The sequence below is a fragment of the Plecotus auritus genome (assembly GCF_963455305.1).
Source record: "Plecotus auritus genome assembly, chromosome: 9".
NCBI classification, from domain to species: Eukaryota; Metazoa; Chordata; class Mammalia; order Chiroptera; family Vespertilionidae; genus Plecotus; species Plecotus auritus.
In genome coordinates this window covers 32263727-32286860 of record NC_137783.1, presented here as the reverse complement: position 1 = coordinate 32286860, position 23134 = coordinate 32263727, and the positions used below count along the sequence as shown (strand labels likewise).

Sequence of the window (23134 nt, the reverse complement as noted above, 5' to 3'; positions counted from 1 at the left end):
TAAAAAAATCTGGATGGGAGTTTTAGTTCTGCTATTTACTGTACAAATTGGTCTATTTATTTAAGTTCTTATAACATCAGATTTCTCACCAGTAAAGTGAAGATGATCATAATAATTTTCTTACAGTTTTTGATGTGATGATTAGAAGGGATAAGGTACATAAAAACAGCTTTTAAATTAGAAGGTACTAAACAAATGTCAGGTATATGTTTATATATATACATATACATAATTATGTCTAATTGTCATATAGCACCTCATTTGCACCTGCACTCAACATCCAACTTTAGTCACAGAATACATTTAGTAACTGAATATAGTAAAACTTGACTTAGTCCTTTGTATTTTAGTTTTTTAAAATAATTGCAATATCTTTAAGAGCAATTAAGTAGCCAGTAGTAGGGAACATATCTTATGCTTTTGTTTATCTTCCTCCAAGCATAGAACCTGACAAATATTACATGGTTAATTCATGCCAATAAAATGAATGATTAAAGTAACGGTTCTAATCCTAATGAAAGAATAATATGCAAATTGACTGTACATCCGATACACCCCCATGCCACGCCCACCAGCCAATCAGGAGCGAGTATGCAAATTAACCCAACCTAGATGGTTGTGGCCATGAAGAGAGCAGGAGGGAGGCTTGGGTTTCCCCGGCAATGGAAGAAGCCAAGCTTTCCACACACCCTGGCTGGTCCTGGACTCCACTCAAGGCTACAAAGTTTCAATTATAAAAGATAAATAAATCCCAACAAAAATGGTGGCAGCCACAGAGCTGGAGAGAGCAGGAGGCCTGAGTTGCCCCCGGCAATGGAGGAAGCCAAGCTTCCGCAGCCCTGGCCTGCCTTGGCCTCTGCTCAAGGCTACAAAGTTTCAATTATAGAAGATAAATAAATCCCAGATACCAGGGCCTCCGCTTGGGTCACCAGGGGGCATGGCCGGCCTGCAAACCACCACAGGGCCCTTGCCCAGGATGCCTCACGCCCCAAGGGAACCCCCACCCTGATCCAGGACACCCTTCAGGGCAAACCAGCTGGCCCCCACTCATGCACCAGGCCTCTATCCTACCTAATAAAAGAGTGATATGTAAATTGACTGTCACTCCAAGACACAAGATGGCCGCCCCCAGTGGTCAAAGATTGCTGCCCCCATGTGGACATAAGATGGCCACCACAAGATGGCCTGCAGGGGAGGGCAGTTGTGGGCAGTTAGGGGTGACCAGGCCAGCAAGGGAGGGCAGTTGGGGGGGACTGGGGCCTGCAGGGGAGGGAAGTTGGGGGGGGACCAGGTCTGCAGGGGAGGGCAGTTGGGGGGACCAGGTCAGCAGGGGAGGGCAGTTGTGGGCGATTAGGCAAGCAGTGAGGGCAGTTAGGGGTGACCAGGCTGGCAGGGGAGGGCAGTTGTGGGTGATCAGGCCAGTATGGAGGGAAGTAAGGGGTGACTGGGCCAGCAGAGGAGAGCATTTAAGGGTGACCAGGCCAGCAGGGGAGGGCAGTTAGGGGCAATCAGGCTGGCTGGGGAGCAGTTAGGCATCGACCAGGCTGGCAGGGGAGTGATTAGGGTGTGATCAGGCTGGCAGGCAGAAGCGGTTAGGGGCAATCTGGCAGAGGCAGGCAAGCGGTTGGTAGCCAGCAGTCCTGGATTGTGAGAGGGATATTCGACCGCCCATTTAGGCCTCATCCCACTGGGATCATGCCTAAACTGGCAGTCGTACATCCCTCAACTGGTCCCAGATTCGAGAGGATGCAGGCTGGGCTGAGGGACATCCCCCAACCCCCCGTGCACAAATTTCATGCACCAGGCCTCTAGTATTAAGAATAAAGAGCAATGTAACAACTTTAATTTCCATTCATTATGTTAAGATTGCCCATTTTAAATATGTAGATTAATTACAAACAATGAGTGTTAGCACTTAAGTGTTTGTAAAGCACTTTAAGATCTAAATTATTTTCCCATTTTACTGGCATGGCATCTCAGAATAAATGAGTGGTAACATAAAAATAAATCAATTTTAACATAGTTAATAAGTATGTAAAAAAATTGAAATATATATATATATATATATATATTAGGCCAAGAGTTTAGTATTCCTTTAACTGCAGTGTAATAAGATAAAAATTTGTGCAAGAATATTATGATCAGAATATTATTTTTTTACCAACCCAAAGACTGCCATTTACAAGAATTTCTTCTGATTTTTTACTAAATAGTATCTTGCTCTGCTTCCCTCTGAAAAGATATATTCTCTCTTAGTTATAAAGGAGGAAATGCTAGCATCTTGTCAATATGTTTTTCTACTTAACATAAATTACATCAATGTAATTTCTACTTTAGCTGGATGGTTATGATCTTTCTGTCTCTCATTGATCATTTCTTGAATGTATATTTATGAAGTCTCTATTATGTGTGAAGCACTAGACTCAGTGTTGTAACTAACAGAAGTGTCTGCTCTCATGAACCTCACTGACCAGCAAGTGTTGGACCTTAAATAAATAAATGCCACATTAGATCCAAAAGTAAAAATCATCATAAGTACTGTGAGGGAAGACAGAGAGTTCTCTGAGAGTGTATAGTAAGTATCTTCCTAATATTAAGAGGCCCAGAAGACTCCCCTGTGAAGGAGAGCTATGTAAGCTGAGAACTAAAGAATCATAGATTTCTGTGAAGACTACTTCAAAAAGAAGAAAATGCAAAGGCTAAAACAGGAAAAAAAAAAAAAAGTTCAGCATGACAGTAAATCCTATATAATAGAAGCCTAATATGCAAGGCTGAACAACCAGCAGAACCACCAATCGCTATGACGTGCACTGACCACCAGGGGACAGATGCTCAATGCAGGAGCTGCCCCCAGCCTGCAGGCCCCAACTGGCGGAGGCGGCGGGGGGCGGGGCCTGTGAGCAGTTGGCGCCAGGCCAGCCAAGGCGGGTGCCAGCAAGGGCCACTCAATTGCTCTGCTAGTTGCCCCGCAGATCGGCCCTGATCGCCCGCCAGGCCTAGGGATCCTACCCATGCATGAATTTCGTGCATCGGGCCTTTAGTAACTAAATAAATAACTCATTGAGAAATGGCTGCAGCAATGGAGATAATGTATGTTGATTATTTTTCCCCCTAGATTGAGATATGAAAGGATTGTAGCAATACAGCAGACATAGTAGGAAGTTACCTCTTTCCCCTCCTCCTCCCCTTCCTCCTTCTTCACCTCTTCCTCCTCTGTCTCCTTCTCCTCCTCCTTCTTCTTCTTCTCCTTCTCCTTCTCCTCCTCCTCCTTCTCCTTCATCCTCTTTTATAATACTAATTTCTTCAGCAGATTTGAAGGCTGATAGAAATAAATTCAGTAAAAATGGATGTGGAAGATGTTCTTCGAGCATAGCCCCTAGGACTGTTAGAGGGAATTGAATCCATTGATGGAGCCTCTCCTCAAGTTCAGAAGCAGGAGAATGGAGAAGGCAGGAATAGATGTTGAATGTTTTATAGGTTCATTTTAAAATGATTACCTCCTTGTGTCAAAACAGTAAGTCGAATTCATAGGCCTGGGTAAATTGCATATTGTAATTCCCAGGATTTCATGCTGTGACTTCCATTGACTTCACTGAAGTATTTCTCCCACTGGTATCACTTTAGACCAGCTTGCAACAGAGCAAAGAATAATGTGAGGGGAAGCAGTGAAATTTCCTGTAACTAAGTTTTTATTTGTTTTAATTTACTACATGTAAATTTTGATTTGCTATGCAATAATAATCTTCACAGTGAGGATTTCTGTGATAATGGCTCTTAATTTTCATATTCAAAATAAGTAAACTATTTTAGAATGAATTCTGAATTGTTTGCATGTCATCTACCTGTTTATCTCTGGGCTCCAATCTATCATGCAGTAAGAATAATTTGTAATGCTGCACCAATTGTAACAGCCCCTTTCCTTAACAAAGATCACAAACGGATAAATATTCATACCCTGAATGCCAATCCAAGTTCTTTTATTTGGTAATGGCAGGAACCTGAACAACTTTCTTAACTATTCTGCAATATTCTTATCTATAAAATGTGGACAATAATAACTGAATAGCTGTAAGTTTATAAGAACTGAATGAAAGAAAATATGTAAAAAACATCATTCGCTCTTCCGTGAGAATTACATTCAAAATAAACTTTGAGCCACATCTCTTAGTGTAGGGGTAGAAACAGATCATTATTAGCTCAGATCAAAACAATCCAACCCCAGATTTATTTTGAGGCCATACTATAGCTCTGTAGCTGATTATTTCTTTTGTAATCAATGAAAGATTGATATTGTAATTATTCTAGGTATGCATATGTGTGTGATTCATTATATTCTCTTTTTTTTATTTGTAATCGAATGAAAAGGCAATGCAGATATAGGCTTATACTGGAGACTGAGAAATACCACCCAGATCCTATTTCAAGGAAAGACACGCTGGTCTGGCCTCTGGGAGTGCTGCAGGTAGACACCCGTCAGCTATTTGCTGCTGCAGGGATGACCTCAGCTGCAAAGAACTGCCTTACCCACAGTCACACCCCTTTCAGTCTCACCCACATTCTGACTGATGTCCCAGGGTAAAGGGCTGGCCATTTTGGCCCAATAACTCTAACATGCAAGTCTAATTCCAGACACCTTCCAGAGTTAGCCAAGGCTATCCTTAACCCCGAGTAGTGGTTGGATTTCTCCCTGAATCCAATCCTGCTTCCTTCTGCTTCTCATGCGCATGGATCCCAAAGGTGCACACCAATTAATCACTTGCAACTAATTTCTCTCTCATTGTCTGTCTTACAGGGAACTCATCTTGCAAACAGAGACCCGTATGTAGTACAGTGGTTTTCCTCTAGTCACACAAGAATCAAAGATGGGAGTCTTTTCTTTCAATCTTAATTTCAGCTTACAAAATAAATAAGGACAGGTGATATTTCTTTGGCTTGTTTTCTCAATGTTTAGTTTGTAATATCTCAGAAAGATTAGGTCATTGGGATACTGAAACCCAGGACTGGAGATATTCCTGTAGGTGTCATAATTCACGACGTGGGGATATAGCAAATACAGCCTCTTTTTCACTGTCTCTTTCCTTCTGTTGAAACAGTTTTATGAAGAGCTGCTCTTCTGAGCTTACAGCGTTTTCTAACGGCTTTATGAGTGCTCAGTATTGTACTTGTCCATGTCAACACAGACAGATTTCTGTCAAAAGTGATCAGTGTTTATGAGCGTAGCAAGAGTAATGCTTCCTCTAGGCAAACCAAACCAAAGTGGTTCAAACATGTCAAGTTGGACAGTAGCTTCAGCCTCCATTTAGATTCTTCAGACTTTTTTTTTTTTTTACATTTTTTTAAATTGTTTGAAGTATTAAAAATAGTAGTACATATGTCTCTTTTTTTCCCCCATTGACCTCCCCCCACCCTCCCTTTCCCCACAGTACATGCCTTTGCCTGCCCCCCCCCCAGTGTCTTTTATCCATTGGTTATGCTTATATGCATGCGTACAAGTCCTTCAGTTGATCTCTTACAGCCCCCCTCCCCCCCAAATCCTCCTCTGCCTTCCCACTGTAGTTTGACAGTCTGTTCAATGCTTCTTTGCTTCTAAGTTTGAAATAATAACTTTCTTTATTATTTTCAGATACTTGGTAGACAGATTATAGAGCTTCAGTTTCTTGGAGTAATGCGCACTATTTTAACTTCCAGGTTGTTTTCCTAATTTTTTATGCCGACTCCAGTTCTTTAATCACTTCATTAGATTGACTAGACTATTTCTAACCATCAACATAATTCCATAGACTAAATCACTTTATTCTCAAGGAAAATTTCAACATGACCAAGTGATATTAAAATGTTCTTTTTTCTTGAGAATATGTTAACCATAAAAGAATGTATGGCCAAAAGTTTTCTTTCACTTTTAGAAGTCCTCAATTGAGTTTATTTTCTCTCATTTAGCAACAACAAAAAAATCAAAACCTTGAGTGTTGATAAAATATCTGTCTCCTATAAAATCTGTAACTGTTAAACATCTGTGTTTATTTCTAATATCATGGTGAGCAGCCGTAGCATTTCACACCAAAGTTAAAGGAAACAAACAGCACTTTGCACAATGCCTATTGCAGGGTAATCATCCCAAAATAGACACCTTTTATGCAGTCAGTGGCAAATAGGGATGTATTCTGACAGCATCTTGGAAGGACAGCAGATGGGAAAGGAAGAACACACACAGTCTAAATACATGATTTGATTCAAGAGGCAGTTCTGCGTTTTGTACATATTCTTTCCTGTATGCATAAATGCAGTCCTAGGGAGTAAATAAAAAGAGACAAGTTATTCCATCCAATTAATTCTGTTCTCCTAATTTAAACAAATATGGTAGATGAGATAGGTGATGATGCAACCTTTAGTTACTCCAGTGTATTTTTGGCAGAGGAATTAATGTAAAACATATATTTCTCAACCAATTTGGCAACATCCCAGATTGGAGGAATGGAACATAATTAACAATTGCTAAATTTTAGGCCTAGCTCAAGGAATGACAGAAGATAAAATAAACCCAAGCGATCAAAATCTGTATCCTGTTCTACTCTAGTGACATCGTCAGGGTAGGTAAATATAATAATACTAGTGGCCCGGTGCACAGATTCATGCACATTGAAAGAATATTAATTAGAAGAAAGATTCATGCGGTAATTACATCACTGCAAAAAATTACATGTCAAAATAGTATATATAATATAGTATTATAAAATTAAAACACACATGCGATTGGTGCCAGTGAGAGCTTTATATGTATCGCGCATGCACGAGTCAACATTTATTTTTAAATTGCCAGTGCATATCATATGTACCAGCCGGTTGGTCAGACGGTCAGATGGACAGACAGTCAGTCTTTTAGCCTTTTATATATATATAATAATAATGTATGTAAAATGGAGAAAGTCCTTTTAATTCTGTTCTTGTATTTGGGAACAATGAATACTTACATCTAGTAAAAGGCATTATTCATAGTATTTGGGAATTAGGAGATATTTTCTCTCATTAAGTGAATATCATATTGGCAAAATGCATTTTTTGCCTTATATATGCATGATAATGTAATACTTGAATAATTTCCGGAAAATGCAATTATGGAGAATTTCATAGAGAATCTAATCTGGCTTTCAAATTTTTCTAGTTTCCAAATGATTTTTTCTCTAGCATTGAGGTAAGCAAATCATTTGTGAGAAAGCATGACATAACAAAAGAAAGCTCTGTGACAGATGGAAGGACAACACTCTGTGCACTGTCTTGGCTTTTTAGGGAAATATGTGGGCATCTTTATAATTAACTGAAAAGAGTACTGGATAAAAATTAAAATCTGAGAATTAGTAGCTATGATCATAAAAACATATAATAAGGAAAATGTCACATCCTCAACAAACTTAGAGGAAACGAAAATACTTTAAAAATAGAAAGAACAGTACTTTGTGTCAGACCTTGACAAACAGGTAAGCACAAACAGAAAGATGCCTGAGCCAACCTGCTGGTTGCAGCAAATGCAATCCATGGTGATGATACTTTTCTTTTACTTAATTACTTAAAAAGTGATGACTATTGACTGCCACTCCACAGATGCTCTAAAAGAGTTACCTAACAAAAGAATTTGGTAAATATTTTAGGAGGTGATGTCATTGTAATGACTAATTGAAGGAACAATGCTTTTGTTAAAATGTTTATCTATGGTATATTGGGAAGTTCGCTCTTTCTTTTGACTAAAGCATTCATTTCAACAAAGGCATGTCACTCCAAAAGTGGAAGGAAATGGTTCTTGAGAGAGAGAAAAAAAAAAACACCTTACATTTTCATGTATATAGTACAGTTAAACATATATACATAAACAGATATACAATATATCAATATATCTATCTATGATAATACAATTTCATGGAGTTGTAATTCAGAAGAAAATATCTAAAAAGCCTGTTTAGGGGGATCATAATAGAAAGGATTTGAGTTCACACTGTAATGCAGTGTTGCAAAATAAAACTATTGTATTTAATTCCATAAAACAGATATATGCACAACACCGATTTTCAAACTGAACTATAAGTAGATTTCCTTAAGGCATTCTGAATGATGTAAAATGAAATAAAAGAACACGATAGAACAATAACATGGCAAATTCCAGGAATAAGCAATTATTGATATGATTGTTCATTTAATTTTCATCTAAAGAGGAAAACGTGTTACTACAAATTCTAAATGGCATTTCTAATTTCTTCACGTGATTGTGTGATTGGGGTAGAAATTCTAGGTAAACACATATAATGGAAATAGCTTCAAATGAAAGTTTTGCAGAAAATATTTATGGACTATCTACAAACTGTCAATGCAAAGAACAGGCATGGAACAAAAATAAGAGAACCAGCCTGCCCTTAACAAGCTCTAATGTCATGGGGCTATAGAAAAAAGGTACTAAAGCCTTTGGTAAATGAATGTGCAGTGAGTTTAAGGGGCATAAAGATGATGCTTCTCATGTAATCAAATGCTCCTGAGAGAGGTGACATGTGGACTGAAGAACGCGCAGGTTGGGAAGTAAGGGGAGGATTTCATGATAGAATAAAGCAGACATAAGACAGCAATGGTTACTTTAGCAAAATGCACTTAGATCTAGGGCCTTGTATATGTTTATCTATGGAATAAAGAGAGACTGGAGATGTTGGAGAAGTAAAAGTAAGAAGTAAGATAACAAAATGTAATTCCAGTATGTCTTTCCACCATCACACAAAATGGTGCAATACACACTAAACCCACAGTAAAGAATTAACAAATGTAAAGCAATAGGGGGAAATATGAAAATCATGGAATGAGTCCTCCCAGATTTTTCTCCCCACTTCCATTAATATAGGGAATACTTGAGAAAGAGAAGAGACAATCTCACTATATGAAGACATTAATGAACATAAAACATTATTTGTTTTTGTGTGGCTATGAACCTGACAACTCTTTTCCTGAAGCATCAAAGTCCTATACTCTGATTGCTGTTCATCATTATATGATGAATGGATATTTAACAAATTTGGTTCAGGGCTACACGGCCTCTTCCTCAGGCTTATTATTTAATCACTTGGTGTTAATTTGTATTCTGTCATTAAGAGAACTCTAGGCTATGTTTAACCACTTAAACTGGCTTGCTTAATTTGACACTCTCAGTTCATTTGAATTAAATATCACTGAACTCTAGAAAAATACTTTATTTCCATTTTCTTGCTGTCTATTTTTTATAAAGAATCTTATTTCCCTCTCTGCCTGAACTGCCCACTTTTCATACATTTTACCTTCGTTTGCCAAGCTATTCACAGATTCTTTTTCCTGTTGGTGCCTCCCATTATATAATAAGTGGATGGGCCGTAACTTGAAGGCCTAATATTTAATTGCACGACGTACATAAATAACAATAGAAAGTTTCTGCCTAGCGCAAGAGGGGTTGGGGGTTAGATGGAAAGGAGATACTTCCCAGGAAACAGATGAGTCAAGTTAGAGGTGGGTTTTAAAGAATTGGATAGGGCTTAAAAACAAAAGACTATGAGGAAGTGGGGAGAAAACCAGTGCATTTCGAGAACAATGAGAGCGGTAGACTGTATTATTGTTTCCAATTTTTATTTTTCTGCCCCCCACCTCATGACATCAGCCTTGGTCACAGAAAATTTATCTTAACCAATGAAGTGGGAGTGCAGGTGATGTTCCATTTCCAAGCAGGAACATTAAGAGCTATGGCTTCGTAATATCGTTTTCCCTCTGATTTACATGAACAGCCTGTGTCAATAGAGGCTCGTTCTCCAGCCTCCTTCCTGGAGTAAAGATGATACAGAGTAGAGCAGCAGGGAGTTCACAAGGGATGCTGCATGGGAGAGAAATAAACATCAGTGATTTTGCAGTTGTTTGAAAGCTGACTGATACGTTAAAATAAACTATTTTGACTAAAATATAGACTTTGTGTCTGAGTTTGTTGTGGGAGATGGGTGCATAAAAATAGGTTAGAACAAGATCACCTGGAGCCTTAAATATTAGGATAAAATGTAATTTATTGTGTAACTAGGAGTAATTGTTTTGGCTATTGGCTATTAAACAAAACGTTCAATAAGGCACCTACTACTTGATAAAAGAAAATCTTTATTTGAACATTTATTTGGCAAACATTCATTGTACACCTATGAAGGATAGACATTAAAATCAGCTGTGAGCAGTGCATATTTCTTGTCCTCAAATTGTGTGAAATGCAGTGTAGATGACAAGCAGGTAAGCAGGCAATTACATTATGATTGTAATGATCTCAGTAAATACCGAATGATGGAGTCTCAGTGGAGGGACATCTGTCTTGACTTGGGGGAGCCAGGGAAGGCATCCCCCAGAATTACCTAGCCCTCAGGTACAATTTACTTGAGGTTTGCTGTATCCAGAGTGGAACAGCTTCAAAAACACTAAGAAAAGACATAGCTTTAAAGAAAATATGGGAAGCTGTCAAACATTTTTTTTTGTGTGTGGGAAAATACTATTTTCAGATTTCTCTCCCTAGAATTTATCCTTTTTGATTTGGAAGGATGGCTTGCTGTCATTATGACAAGTAAGGAAATGTTTAGTGTGAAATAACTCTCATACCCCTTTCATCTCTCACTACAATTATTTTAAGAGCCTCACAATTTATAATCAGGTCATGGTCACTCATATTTTTTCCTAATCCCTGAAGAAATGACTTTAAACATAACTGGAAGTTATCATCTCTTCTCTTCAGCTTTCAAATGGAATACTTTTTTTTTTTTTTCAAAAATGTAACTGATGTTTTTAGGCCTGATATTGGAAGCATTTCTCAGTATGGCAATATCCATAAAATCTCTATCATCTGTCTAATTCTATCTTAATTTATGTATCAGTGGCTTAAATCTTCATCATTATTTCTTACTAGTGTCCCAGTGCACAAATTTGTATACAATGAAAGGAAATTAATTAGAAGAAATATTTTAATATTGCTATTCACCCTTTCTCTATAATAGAAGTGTCAGAGATGAAAGAAAATTAGTAAAATGTATATGAAGATAACATATAAATTGACTAATAAACAATAACATGATATAACGACAACAAAGACATGATATAAAAACATGATATAACACTGGCTTCTTTCAGTTTCAGAGGTACATTGTGCCAATAGTTGGACTTCAGACCTATTTTGTTGACAACACCACTTTCTTTCAGCTTCAGAATGTCAACAAAAACAACCAAATTCACGATTGACAATGACAGATCGAAACACACACATGTGATTGGCACCAGCGAGAACTTTATGTATATCGTGCATGCGCTAGTCAACATTTATTTTTAAATTGCCAGTGCATGTAATATGTGCTGACCGGTTGGTCAGTTGGATGGTCGGACGGATGGATGGATGATTGGTCACTTAGCCTTTTATATATATATAGATGGTAACTAAAGTGACATTTTCTTTTTGTTATGTGTTCTCTGATCATGTAAATTTTTCTGTATTTGTACTTGTTATACTAAAAGCACTGTGCACAGGTTTGATGATCTTTCATAAATGAATTATCTAATAAATACAGAAACCAAAACTCTCAGGAAAGCTTGACAACAACAAAGTTAATAGAAACTAATAGATTCAGTATGCCGGGTTAAACATGATCATAAGAAAAATGAAATGTATAAATATGCCAAACAAAAATAGGTTGATTTGTTCCATCAAAAAATATTTTTAAAATAAGTTTATGACAGAATGGAGCTTTTAAAACAGTTTCTAAGTAGATATTGAAAACCTTAAAAACAATAAGCATATATATTTTAATACTGATTATTTCATATGACCAGGCATGATAAGTGTGGTCAGTTGTCATTGGGGTAGTGAAATATATAGTCATTAGCATCAACATTTTACAGATGAAATGAAAGGTGGAAGCTTAGAGTGATTGATTCACCAAAGGCAGTAAAGTTAGTAAGGGAATGATCTGGGCTTTTAACCTAGAGCTAGTGATATATATATTCTAGATTCCTAGAGATTAAATATGATGAAAAACTATTCAGTCTGGTTATGTTTTTAGTGATTTGATCTCAAGTACACTTACTACCATCTAACTTGTAATTCTATTTGCCATTGTTACAAAATGAATTTGAGGCATTTGTGTGATGAGAGACAAAAATTTACCAGCATCTTGAAATACTAACATGCTTCATCTCTTTCACACTGATAATCACAGCCCTTGAAATAGCTCAGCCTCTTTAAAGAAATAAAGACAACTATTTTATATCTTTTCCAAGTTGTTAGATGAAGGAAATATTTCCATTCGTAATGTCATTAACAATGCATTGCCCAACTTCTCCTTCTGACCTTTTTGCTCAACCACTTTTATGGTTTCCACTTCGAGGTGAGAAAAGAATGTGCAGCCTCTCAAATTTCTATAAACAGGATGAGCAAAAAGTACAGATAAGCTCCTTCTCAGCTTCACTCTGGGCTAATAGGCGCTACCTGGTAATTCACACCTTTCCTAATAGCTATGTTTTCTTTTTGTTCTCATGGTGCTTAGTGTGTACCTGATTGTTGTGAGAATAAACAGGTGATTTATATCTAAACAATCTGAATGGGTATGAGTATATAACATGTTTTAAATTGGAATTAATCATTGAAAAAAGGTCCAAGTAATCCACTCAGAGACTTCTTGATAAAGGAGATACAGATTTGAGATTTTATCCCAATACATTCTACCCATGCAGACTATGTGTAGGTATCTATAGAATTTGTAGCCCCCTATAAGCATGCCAGTAATAGGCTTCCACTTTTTTTGATGGGAAAGAGTGTATAGAAGACTCACTGGCGCAGGGTGGGGGGGGGGGGGGGGGGCGGGGATGAGGAAAAATAGGGATGAATGGAATGTATAAGAAAAATATTTCCCTTTGAAATGATATGGTATAAAATCATGCTCTGAATTTAAACTCTGATTGAAATAAATAAAAATCGTTAAAAATAAAAGGTGGGAAAATTTTGAGGAAAAAAAATGGTGTTCAACACATAGTCACTAAATCATGTTCAATAAATGCCCTGGTAACATGATCTGACTTTTTCTTGAGTAATTATGTAGTTGTCTCTAATATACTCTAACTTTGATTTTAATGATTAAGGTTTTCCAGAAGCTTTTTAAAGCAAATATTCAGAGTTCTATCCAGTGGGTCTTTATTTGACTACAGACTAGCAGCCAGTTTCCAGCAAAATGCATTCACAGATAAGTAGCTGCAAATCAGGCCCCACAGTAAGGTGTATATTACAAAATGTGTTAACCATGGACAGATGATTATAAAGTTGAAGCTATTACTGTTTATTGCTTTGATGTAGTACAAGGGAAGAAGAAATGTGTGATTTTTCTTATTAACAGTCTTAATTAACTTTTAATTGATTTCTAGGAAGATAAATGGTTTCACACACTGAGCTCCTTGGCTAGATACTAAACATCAATGCAAACTTTTTGACAGTACTGCTGCTGATAAGGGATTTTGTGTTTGATTATCTTGCCTAATACATACTCATCTGTAATAGGAAAGAAATGAAATTAGCTTGCTTAGCTAGTTCATGTCACCTAACTTACATGACCCTGTTTGTGCTCCTTAATTAAGAGAAAAGGAAGGAAAGAGCCTTGCTTTTCACAAACATTCTGATTTCATTGTCCCTACTAGATGTATGTCTGCATTTCCTTAAAATGTTTAGGGTGTTTTCCAACAAAACATTACTGCTATTTATTCCATGAGGACTGAATATAGTTCTATTTGTGGAAACGAGGCATTCAGTGAATTAAGTTGTGGGAAATCAGATAAAAATGTGTGTGTGTAGTTGTGTGTGTGTGCACTTGACTTTGAACATGTTATGCCATTTCAACTGACTAAAAATTATGAAACCCTATTGATGAGGATGCCCCATCTAACATTTATTTCCAATCCGTCTTTTACATATGTGTTTGGACATCTTCTCTCAACAGATCACCCCATTGTAAAATAGAGATAGCTATATATTTGATAATTTTAATATATGAAAAGTTTTGAAATGTTATTCTAAAAAGACATATGGCAGACTCAAAGAAATACAAGAAAGCATTTGTGAAGTGTACAATTATGATTAATAAAATGATCTCTAAATGATAGAAATTTTTCTAGAAGTGAAATTGGGATTTCAAGAATAGATACATGATTAGAATTTCATAGGTGAGTAAAGAGTCATCCTAGCGAGGTCTGAAATAAATGTCAAAAAGTATATGCTGAGTCCTAGGGAAATGTGGAAAACTTATTAGACTTGAGCAGAGGCAGAGAGTTCATACAGCAGAGTGAATAGTATGAAATGCTGAAAACATAGGTTGGAATTAAATCCTATCTAATAAAAGAGTAATATGCAGATTGACCATCACTCCAACACACAAGATGGCTGCCCCCATATGGTCAAAGATCCTGCCCCCATGTGGACACAAGATGGCCACCACAAGATGGCCAGCAGGAGAGGGCAGTTGGGAGGGAGCAGGCCTGCAAAGGAGGGCAGTTGGGGGTGATCAAGTCTGCAGGCGAGGGCAGTTAGGGGTGACCAAGCCGGCAGAGGAGGGAAGTTGGGGGCAACCAGGCCTGCAGGGAAAGGCAGTTGGGAGGGACCCAGGCCTGCAGGGGAGAGCAGTTGGGGGGGGGACCAGGCCTGCAGGGGAGGGCAGTTAGGAATGACCAGGCCTCCAGGGGAGGGCAGTTGGGGGGGACCCAGGCCTGCAGGGGAGAGCAGTTGGGGGGGACAAGGCCTGCAGGGGAGGGCAGTTAGGGGTGACCAGGCCTGCAGGGGAGGGCAGTTAGGGGAAAACAGGCTGGCAAGGGAGCAGTTAGGCATCAATCAGGCTGGCAGGGGAGTGGTTAGGTGGTAGTCAGGCTGGCAGGCAGAAGCGGTTAGGGGCAATCAGGAAGGCAGGCAGGCGAGCAGTTGGGAGCCAGCAGTCCTGGATTGTGAGAGGGATGTCCGACTGCCCGTTTAAGGGCAGTCGGACATCCCTCGAGGGGTCCCAGGTTGGAGAGGGTGCAGGCTGGGCTGAGGGACACCTCCCCCATGTGCACGAATTTCGTGCACCGGGCCTCTAGTTATATATAAAAGTTTAGATTTGGGTTTCTTTCTATAGGTTGGTCTGTTGAAAGGAGGCTATATTTCTATACTTAAGATTTCTAAATCTGGTGCATATGGTATTCTCTTTGAGAACATCACCTTGTTCATTAAAATATTGATGGCACTTGAGAAGTTCTGAAGTAATGAAACATTTTAAATTCCCTTTATTCTTAATTTCTAAACTTTATGTATTTGAGCATTCACCATCTTAACCTGCATATTCTCTAGTTGTCATTCCATAAAATATTTAAAACACACAGATATTTCCTTGTTTTGATCACACCTTTGTTTTGGTCATGAAAAAATACCGTTATGTACTTTTAATAATGCTATTTTTCAATATAGACCAATAATCAGTAGTAATGCTAAGATTATCAGAGTCCTGGGTGCAATTCTAATAATTCCAGTGTTTGCTCTGAAATTCTTGATCAAAATCACACAGAATGACAAAGCAATAAAAGTAAACTAAAATAAAGCCAAACAGCAGGTATATAATGAATAAAATAAATTTAAGTATTCTATAGCAGTGTTAATACATTCATTTATATGCTAATATGTATAATCCATTTGTGCACTTAAATATTGAATGTATGCCTACTATGTGTCAGAAACTATAGTAGGCACTGAGCATTTAGTGAAAAAAAAAAGCAAAAATCCCAGACCATACCTTAATGGCTTACATTGTGAAAAGGTAGACAAATATTAAATAATCACACTGATAAATAAAAGTGGCATAGATGACAGGTATATAAAGCTACTGACATGTGTAGCAGGAGGTTCTAATTTCCACTTCAAAAGTCAGAAAAAATTGCTTTGAGGAAGTGATGTTAGATTGACACTTGAAAGATGAGTGGGTATTAGCCTCGTGAATAATAGCAGACACCTCCAGGCAGGGGCTTCTGGAGAAGTTTTGAGGTTAGAGAGGTTTGCAATATTCTGAAACATAGTGAAATCAGCATTTAATGTGGAACCTCCTGGCTATGTTAAAGGTTTAAATATTTCCCAAGGCAATGGAAATCATTGAAGGAAATTAAGCAGAGGACTGGTGTCATTACTTTATCTTTTATAAGAAAATATATATATCTGAAGAGAAATAACTGAAAGAAAATAATTAAGAAGTAATTTAGCAATCTAAGCCACAGTGGATGATGGCTGGGCCCAGTCTGATTAGGCTTGAGATATTTTACACCGGTAGAAGCATAGTATGGATAGATAGAGATTTTTCTGCAAATGCCATTACAGCTTGGACCTTGTTATTTAATATACCACATATCTGTAGCTGAGCTTCATATACTGTATGAGATGGAATAAAAGAAGGAAAAGGAGAGATTCAAAAGTGTGAGAGGGACTTGTCTCACAATTGTTGGTTTTGAAGATGGAGGGAATGTGCCATGAGCGAGGGACAGGGGGTGGCCTCTGGAAGCTGGGAATTGTCCTACATGGCAACCAAAATAGAGGTGGGGATATCAATCTGACAATCCCAAGGAACTACATTAAGTCAACAACTTGAATGAGCAAGGAAGGTGAACTTGCTCTAAAGCCTCCAGACAGAAGCATAGCCCTACCTATACCTTGAGTGGCGAGACCCATGTTGAACTTCAGATCTACAGAACTAAAAGATAATAAACTTGTATAAGCTGCTAAATTTGTAATGACAGTGATAAAAAAAATACAGATCTATTTGAGGTATCTTTATTGGAGATATAAATTAAGCAGCTGGACATATATAGGACAATACATACACAATACTCCCCCAACACACACACATAGCATGTTAGTCAAATTAAATCATTCTGTCATAACAAATCTTCCAATGTGTGGCTGAATAAAACCATAACTTGAACAAGAATCATTTAAATTACTGATTAAATAAGTGATTGATTTGGTAATTTTAAGAATTCCCACAGACAGTAAAAGTCACTGAAATTTTCAAGGGTATTGGTATCCTATATAATAAAGAGGTAATATGCAAATTGACCATCACTCCAACACACAAGATGGCCACCCCCGTGTGGACACAAGATGGCCACCACAAGATGGCCAGCAGGGGAGGGCAGTTGGGAGGGACCAGGCCTGCAAGGGAGGGCAGTTAGGGGTGACTGGGCCAGCAGAGGAGGGCAGTTGGGGGCAACCAGGCCTGCAGGGGAGGGCAGTTGGGGGGGACCAGGCCTGCAGGGGAGGGCAGTTGGGGGGGACCAGGCCTGCAGGAGAGGGCAGTTAGGGGAAAACAGGCTGGCAGGGGAGTGGCTAGGGGGTGATCAGGCTGTCAAGCAGAAGCGGTTAGGGGCAATCAGGCAGGCAGGCAGTCGAGCAGTTGGGAGCCAGCAGTCCTGGATTGTGAGAGGGATGTCCGACTAAATGGGCAGGCCTAAATGGGCAGTCGGACATCCCTCGAGGGGTCCCACATTGGAGAGGGTGCAGGCTGGGCTGAGGGACAATCTCCTCCCCCCCCCCCCAGTGCATGAATTTCGTGCACCGGGCCTCTAGTTATGTAATAAGACGTATTTATATCACTAGATTACATTTTTCTAGTTTCTTAAGCAGTGATTTTTAGAGAGAAAAATAAAGTTTTGTGGGAGGTTTCTTTGGGGGAGGGAGTTATTGTGGATATTAAGTGATTATTGTACCCCTAGCTCATAATGCAGCCATGTGTCGTATTTTCCTTAGCAACAGTTTGAGGCACAACTATATAACATTGTATAGCTTCTAAGATTTCCTTCAATTTCTCTGAAGAAAAATGATGTAGAACTATTTAACACAAACAACACAGTATTTGATAGTGAGAGGTCATATTTATATTCACGCAAAATTTCCACATTTTATTTGATATGAAGTAATTTTATATGACTTGGAATTTTCAGTTAATATGTTATTATAACATCAACAATTCCCAATTATCACTTGGAGATTGCAATGTAATATTAAAGAAAAACCCTTTGTAGGTGCTTGATAGTCTCATTATACATTTACTCTCATTTGGATTTTGAAGCAGATTTAGTTTTATATCTCATTTTCATACATTTATTTATTCAAATACTAATTTCACAAATATTTAAGGAGTTTTATATGTGAGGCATTGTATTAAAAATGGGGCACTGAGATATTTATTTCTTGTGTAATGCTAAGCAAGATAATTAAATTCCATAAACCACAGTTTTCTCATTTGTAAATTGGGGCCAATTATATTTATTAATAAGAACATTGTGAGGATTAAATGAGGTAATATATATTTATGTACATTATGTGAAATTTCATATACAGATGAAAATAAATATATAAAGTACTCAAATTAAAACTATAGAATTTTAAGTTGTCACCTAGTAGCTTATGTTAAAGCAATTATAAACTAAATGTGATTTTCTTATTCTAGAATTCAAAATGTATTATAGAAATGATAGAGGAAAATTCAGTATTTTTGTAGTGAGAATTTTCTGAAATAATATTATTGCTAATGATATTATCAATGTATAAGTTATGCTCATTTTGAATGAATATTAATTAAACTATATTATATTTCTTTTCATGTTCTAGACTCTTGGATTCTCATTATCTTTTTAATATTCTCCCTAGAGAAAAAAGAATATTCGGTTAGAAATATTCCATGATTCATTAACTATTCTCTTCTAGCAGGAAAACATAACAAAATGCAATGTGAAAAAAGCTTAACAAAATGTGCTATGTGAATTTCCTTGTTTTTTATTTCAATTAGGCAACTGACCCCGATGCTGGAATAAATGGCCAAGTGTACTACAGTTTGGGTAACTTCAATCATCTTTTTCGTATCACATCCAATGGGAGCATTTACACAACAGTGAAGCTTAACAGGGAAGTCAGGGACTACTATGAACTTCTTGTTGTGGCAACTGATGGAGCGGTACACCCTCGTCATTCAACTCTAACACTGGCCATCAAGGTTTTGGATATTGATGATAACAGTCCTGTGTTCACCAATTCAACGTATACTGTTGTTGTTGAAGAGAATCTGCCTGCTGGGACTACCTTCCTTCAAGTAGAGGTAGGTGTGTGGGAGAAGCATTCATTTAATAAGTTCCACATTATAGGATTAGCTATTAGGGTAGGGTTGACAGATTTAGCAAATCAAAAAATAACATATCCAGTTAAATTTTTTATTTTATTTTTAAAAATTTTAATTGCAGATAAACAATGAGCACATTTTAATATAAGTCTCTCTCAAGCACTACATTTTTTTAAAAATCTAACAACTCTACTTTTAGGGACACAAAAAAAAATAAGGGGAGAAAATGCACCTTTGTAAGAAATTAAATAAAAAATCTAAATAGACTTTTTAATTTAAAAATTAATATTATATATTTATTGTAATAATGAACAATACAGAAGTCTATAAAAAGTCAATAATCTTCCACCTTGTACCTCGAAAGTACTCTCTATTAATTTTCATGTTTATTCTGTCACATTTATCTTTGTGCTCACACAAGTATCAAAGATATATATATGTAAACATAATATGCATGTATTTTTGCATAAATGCATATATGTATATACACATATATACATATGTAAAGAGTTATCTATATTTTACAGAAATAGGATATTGCTATATTTATTATTTTGTAATTTTTAATTTTATTTTCAGTAAACAACTGACATTCTTCCACAAGTCTTAACTCTCCTATTTAATAGTGTCTCCATCTCCAAACCTCCCTTTTCATTTCTCAACTGCACTATTACCAGAAACTCTGGACATTCTGATTCAGTAGGTTAAATTGGCTCAGAAATCTGCATTTTAAGCAACTACCCATTTAATTCTGACACAGGTGGTATATGAAGTATATTTTTGAAAACAAAAATTAGACCTTCTTTGACTGCAATACACATAAATTTTGTTAACATGGATTTAAAGAACTTGAATTCCTTTCATAATTTAACCAAATAAATATTTAGACAATAAACATTAATAACTGACAAAAGAGACATATGCTGGTCACAGAGAGTGCCATTATTTCTTCATGTATTCTTCTATTCATCTCATTCATTCCTTCATTCAAGAAGCATAATTTCAACATTTATTTTATATCAACTCCTCTGCTAGACTTTGAGGATTCAAACATGAAACGGACAATTTTCTGCGTTCATTGAGTTTTTGGTCTGTAGCAAGGAGACAAGTAGACTGCTAATTAAAACAGAGGTCCTCAAAGGGAGGGGCTTAGGAGATCACAGACTGTAACCTAATCTTTAGGTCAAAGAGAATGTTTCCTGGAGAAAGTTGCTTTCTGAATGGTGAACTGCAGAGTGAGAGTTATTTAAGCAAAGAGCAAGAATGACTATTCAAGGCAGTGGAAATAATCTGCTCAAAATCCTGGAGGACAGAAGAGAATTAGGTGCTAAATGGCTGCAAAAGGTGTATGTCCTTCTCACCATGTTAAGGAGTTAGGAGATGATCCAAAATGGAATGAAAAACAGGAAGGATTTTAGGCAGGGAAATAAAATAAAATCTTTCTCATCATTACCAGTATGTCCATAACCGGTTAAAGGGTGCCAAGACTAGAAGTTCACCTAAGAGGTTTTGCATTACTGCATGCAGAGCCTAACCAACTCTCATCTCCCAATGCCATTCTTGCTCCATTCCATGTCTCCTAGCAAAGTGGCCTTTGCAAGTTTGTATTACTGAATAAAATAATCATCCTACAAATACTGCATATAAAGCATCCTTTCAGCTAAAAGATATCACTCCCAATTCTGAACACCTTTAAGTGACATATCACTTTTTTCCTTTGATTTTGGTATTTGTGTCTTATTTCTTTGTACAGTAACCTGGAGGGCAGAAACTGCCTTGATTCATCTTGTACATCTCTATAGTACCTTGCACACAATAACTACTCAATAAGCATTAGTTAAATGAAGGGAGTTATAACAGAGTGATCTCTAGAAATGTATCATAGGATACTTACGAGATGAAATTATTATTTATATCTTTCAGTTTTTGTGTTTTAATAATCCATTGTGTTTATGGAAATCACTCAATTTTTTTTTTTTTGGTTAATCCTCACACAAGGATATTTTTTACATTGATTTTTGGAGAAAATGGAAGGGAGAAAGGGGGGGGAGAGAGAAAGAGAGAGAGAGAGAGAGAGAGAGAGAGAGAGAGAGAGAGAGAGAGAGAGGGAAATTGTCTCCTGCAAGTGCTCTGACTAGGGCAGGGATCAAAGCTACAACCCAATCACATATCCTTGACCAGGAATAGAACCTGTGACCCCTCAGTCCGTGGGCCAACACTCCAACCACTGAGCCACACTGGTTAAGGCTCAATAAATTTATTTTTATTTAAAATATTCCTTTTCAAGGTTATATGGTTAGGAAGAAATAATAATCTGTGACAATACTTATTTCTTTACTGTGGCATAATTCTTTTAATAGTGATTTTTTTCAGGTAAAATAAATTTAGTAATAAAATCCACAAAGACAAAAATCTCATGTCTCTGTCTCTATTTCTCTTTCTCTCCTCCTCCCTCTTTCTGGTAAATTACTTAACAAACGTGCTTTTCTCTGAAACATGACTTTTGGTCAGCATTAAACTTATGCTGTCCTAAGCACTGACACATGACTTGATCAGTCTTTCATTTTTCTAGGTTGGTAATGCCACTGATATAACCATTCTTCTTGTTACAGGCCACAGATGTTGACCTTGGAGCAAATGTATCTTATCGGATAAGAAGCCCAGAAGTGAAGCACCTTTTTGCAATGCATCCATTTACAGGAGAACTCTCCCTTTTAAGGAGTTTGGACTATGAGTCATTTCCAGACCAGGAAGCAAGTATCACTTTCCTAGTAGAGGCCTTTGATATTTACGGAACAATGCCTCCTGGTATTGCTACTGTCACGGTGATAGTAAAGGTAAGGAATAGTAAAGGTAAGTAGGTGACTTCTGGTTGCCTACTTTGCACTCTCTACATGTAGCTTCTGTTTTTTATACAATAAGTATAATATTTAGTGCAACAATTCATAATAACAAATTGGTACCAGACCCAGAACATAGATTTTTTAATTGAGAAATATTTATGAAGACTTGAAAAACAACTATATTGTTTAAGAGATAAATTCGAAGGAAACACTAAAAAATTAATTCAAACATGTGGCTGCCTTAGTCTGCTGTTAGCTCTGTGACTTCAATCAAGCCATAATTTCGCCAGCCTACACTTTAGTGCAAATTTCACAGCAGTAGAGATAATAACTTTATCCAAATACTTCAGTTTTAAAAAAAAATCTTTAATAAGATGACTCTGAATGATTAAGTACTAAGCCTCCAGAACTAATTAGTTTAGTTTAGTTTAGAACCCAAGATTCTGGAATGAAATAAGCTTTGGGATCAGATCAAATTGGAATTAAGTTCTGGTTCAACCATTTCAATTTTTACAATTTATGGGACTTTCTTGACCTCTCTAAGTTTGTTATCTCATTCATTAGAATACCCTGTGCCAAACGATTGCCTGAAAAAGCATGGTGTCTTCAGCCTTTTGGATTTCCATTAACAGTTCTCAAGTGTATATAAAGGTCACCTGAGCTGCAAACTAAACTTTCAGATTTCTCTGCTCTTCCCCAAAGAAGCACCTTCCCTATGGGGAAAGCATTACAAATGCACTTCTACTGTGGCATTTCTGCCTAGAATAAGAGAAAGTCAGGTTCTGGGAATGGCTTCAAGTTTTGAAAGGTGCTTTCATTCAAGGACTCTGTACACAAGGTTATAAGGTACACAAGGTAATAGGCAGCTTTTCCACAATGCTCACTCTCATAGTGTAAATGATGGAATTAAAAACGCATGGCTTTCCTTGAGTTTTTATTTGATATTTAACTAATAAATAACTGAAAATGCTATTGATTTTGTTAGAAAATACCAATATGAGAACATAGAAGATTGTTAAAGACTTAACCAATCTATAATTAGCATAACTATTTATCATGCAGGTAAATGCTTTAATACTTGACTGCAAAGTCTTTAGGTCTGTTTTTTTTGTG

General features: G+C 37.1%; 1 protein-coding gene across 1 annotated transcript in view; it reads left to right on the top strand.

Moving 5' to 3' along the window:
• PCDH15 (protocadherin related 15) overlaps positions 1–23134 on the top strand; it is a gene marked incomplete at its 3' end in the record, with an annotated part of 1266261 nt that overhangs the window by 1055879 nt on the left and 187248 nt on the right. Inside the window, exons 23-24 of the mRNA XM_080641959.1 lie at positions 18852–19157; positions 21791–22015. Of these exons, the coding sequence (XP_080498085.1) occupies positions 18852–19157; positions 21791–22015 (531 nt within the window). The remainder of the gene's footprint in view (positions 1–18851; positions 19158–21790; positions 22016–23134) is intronic.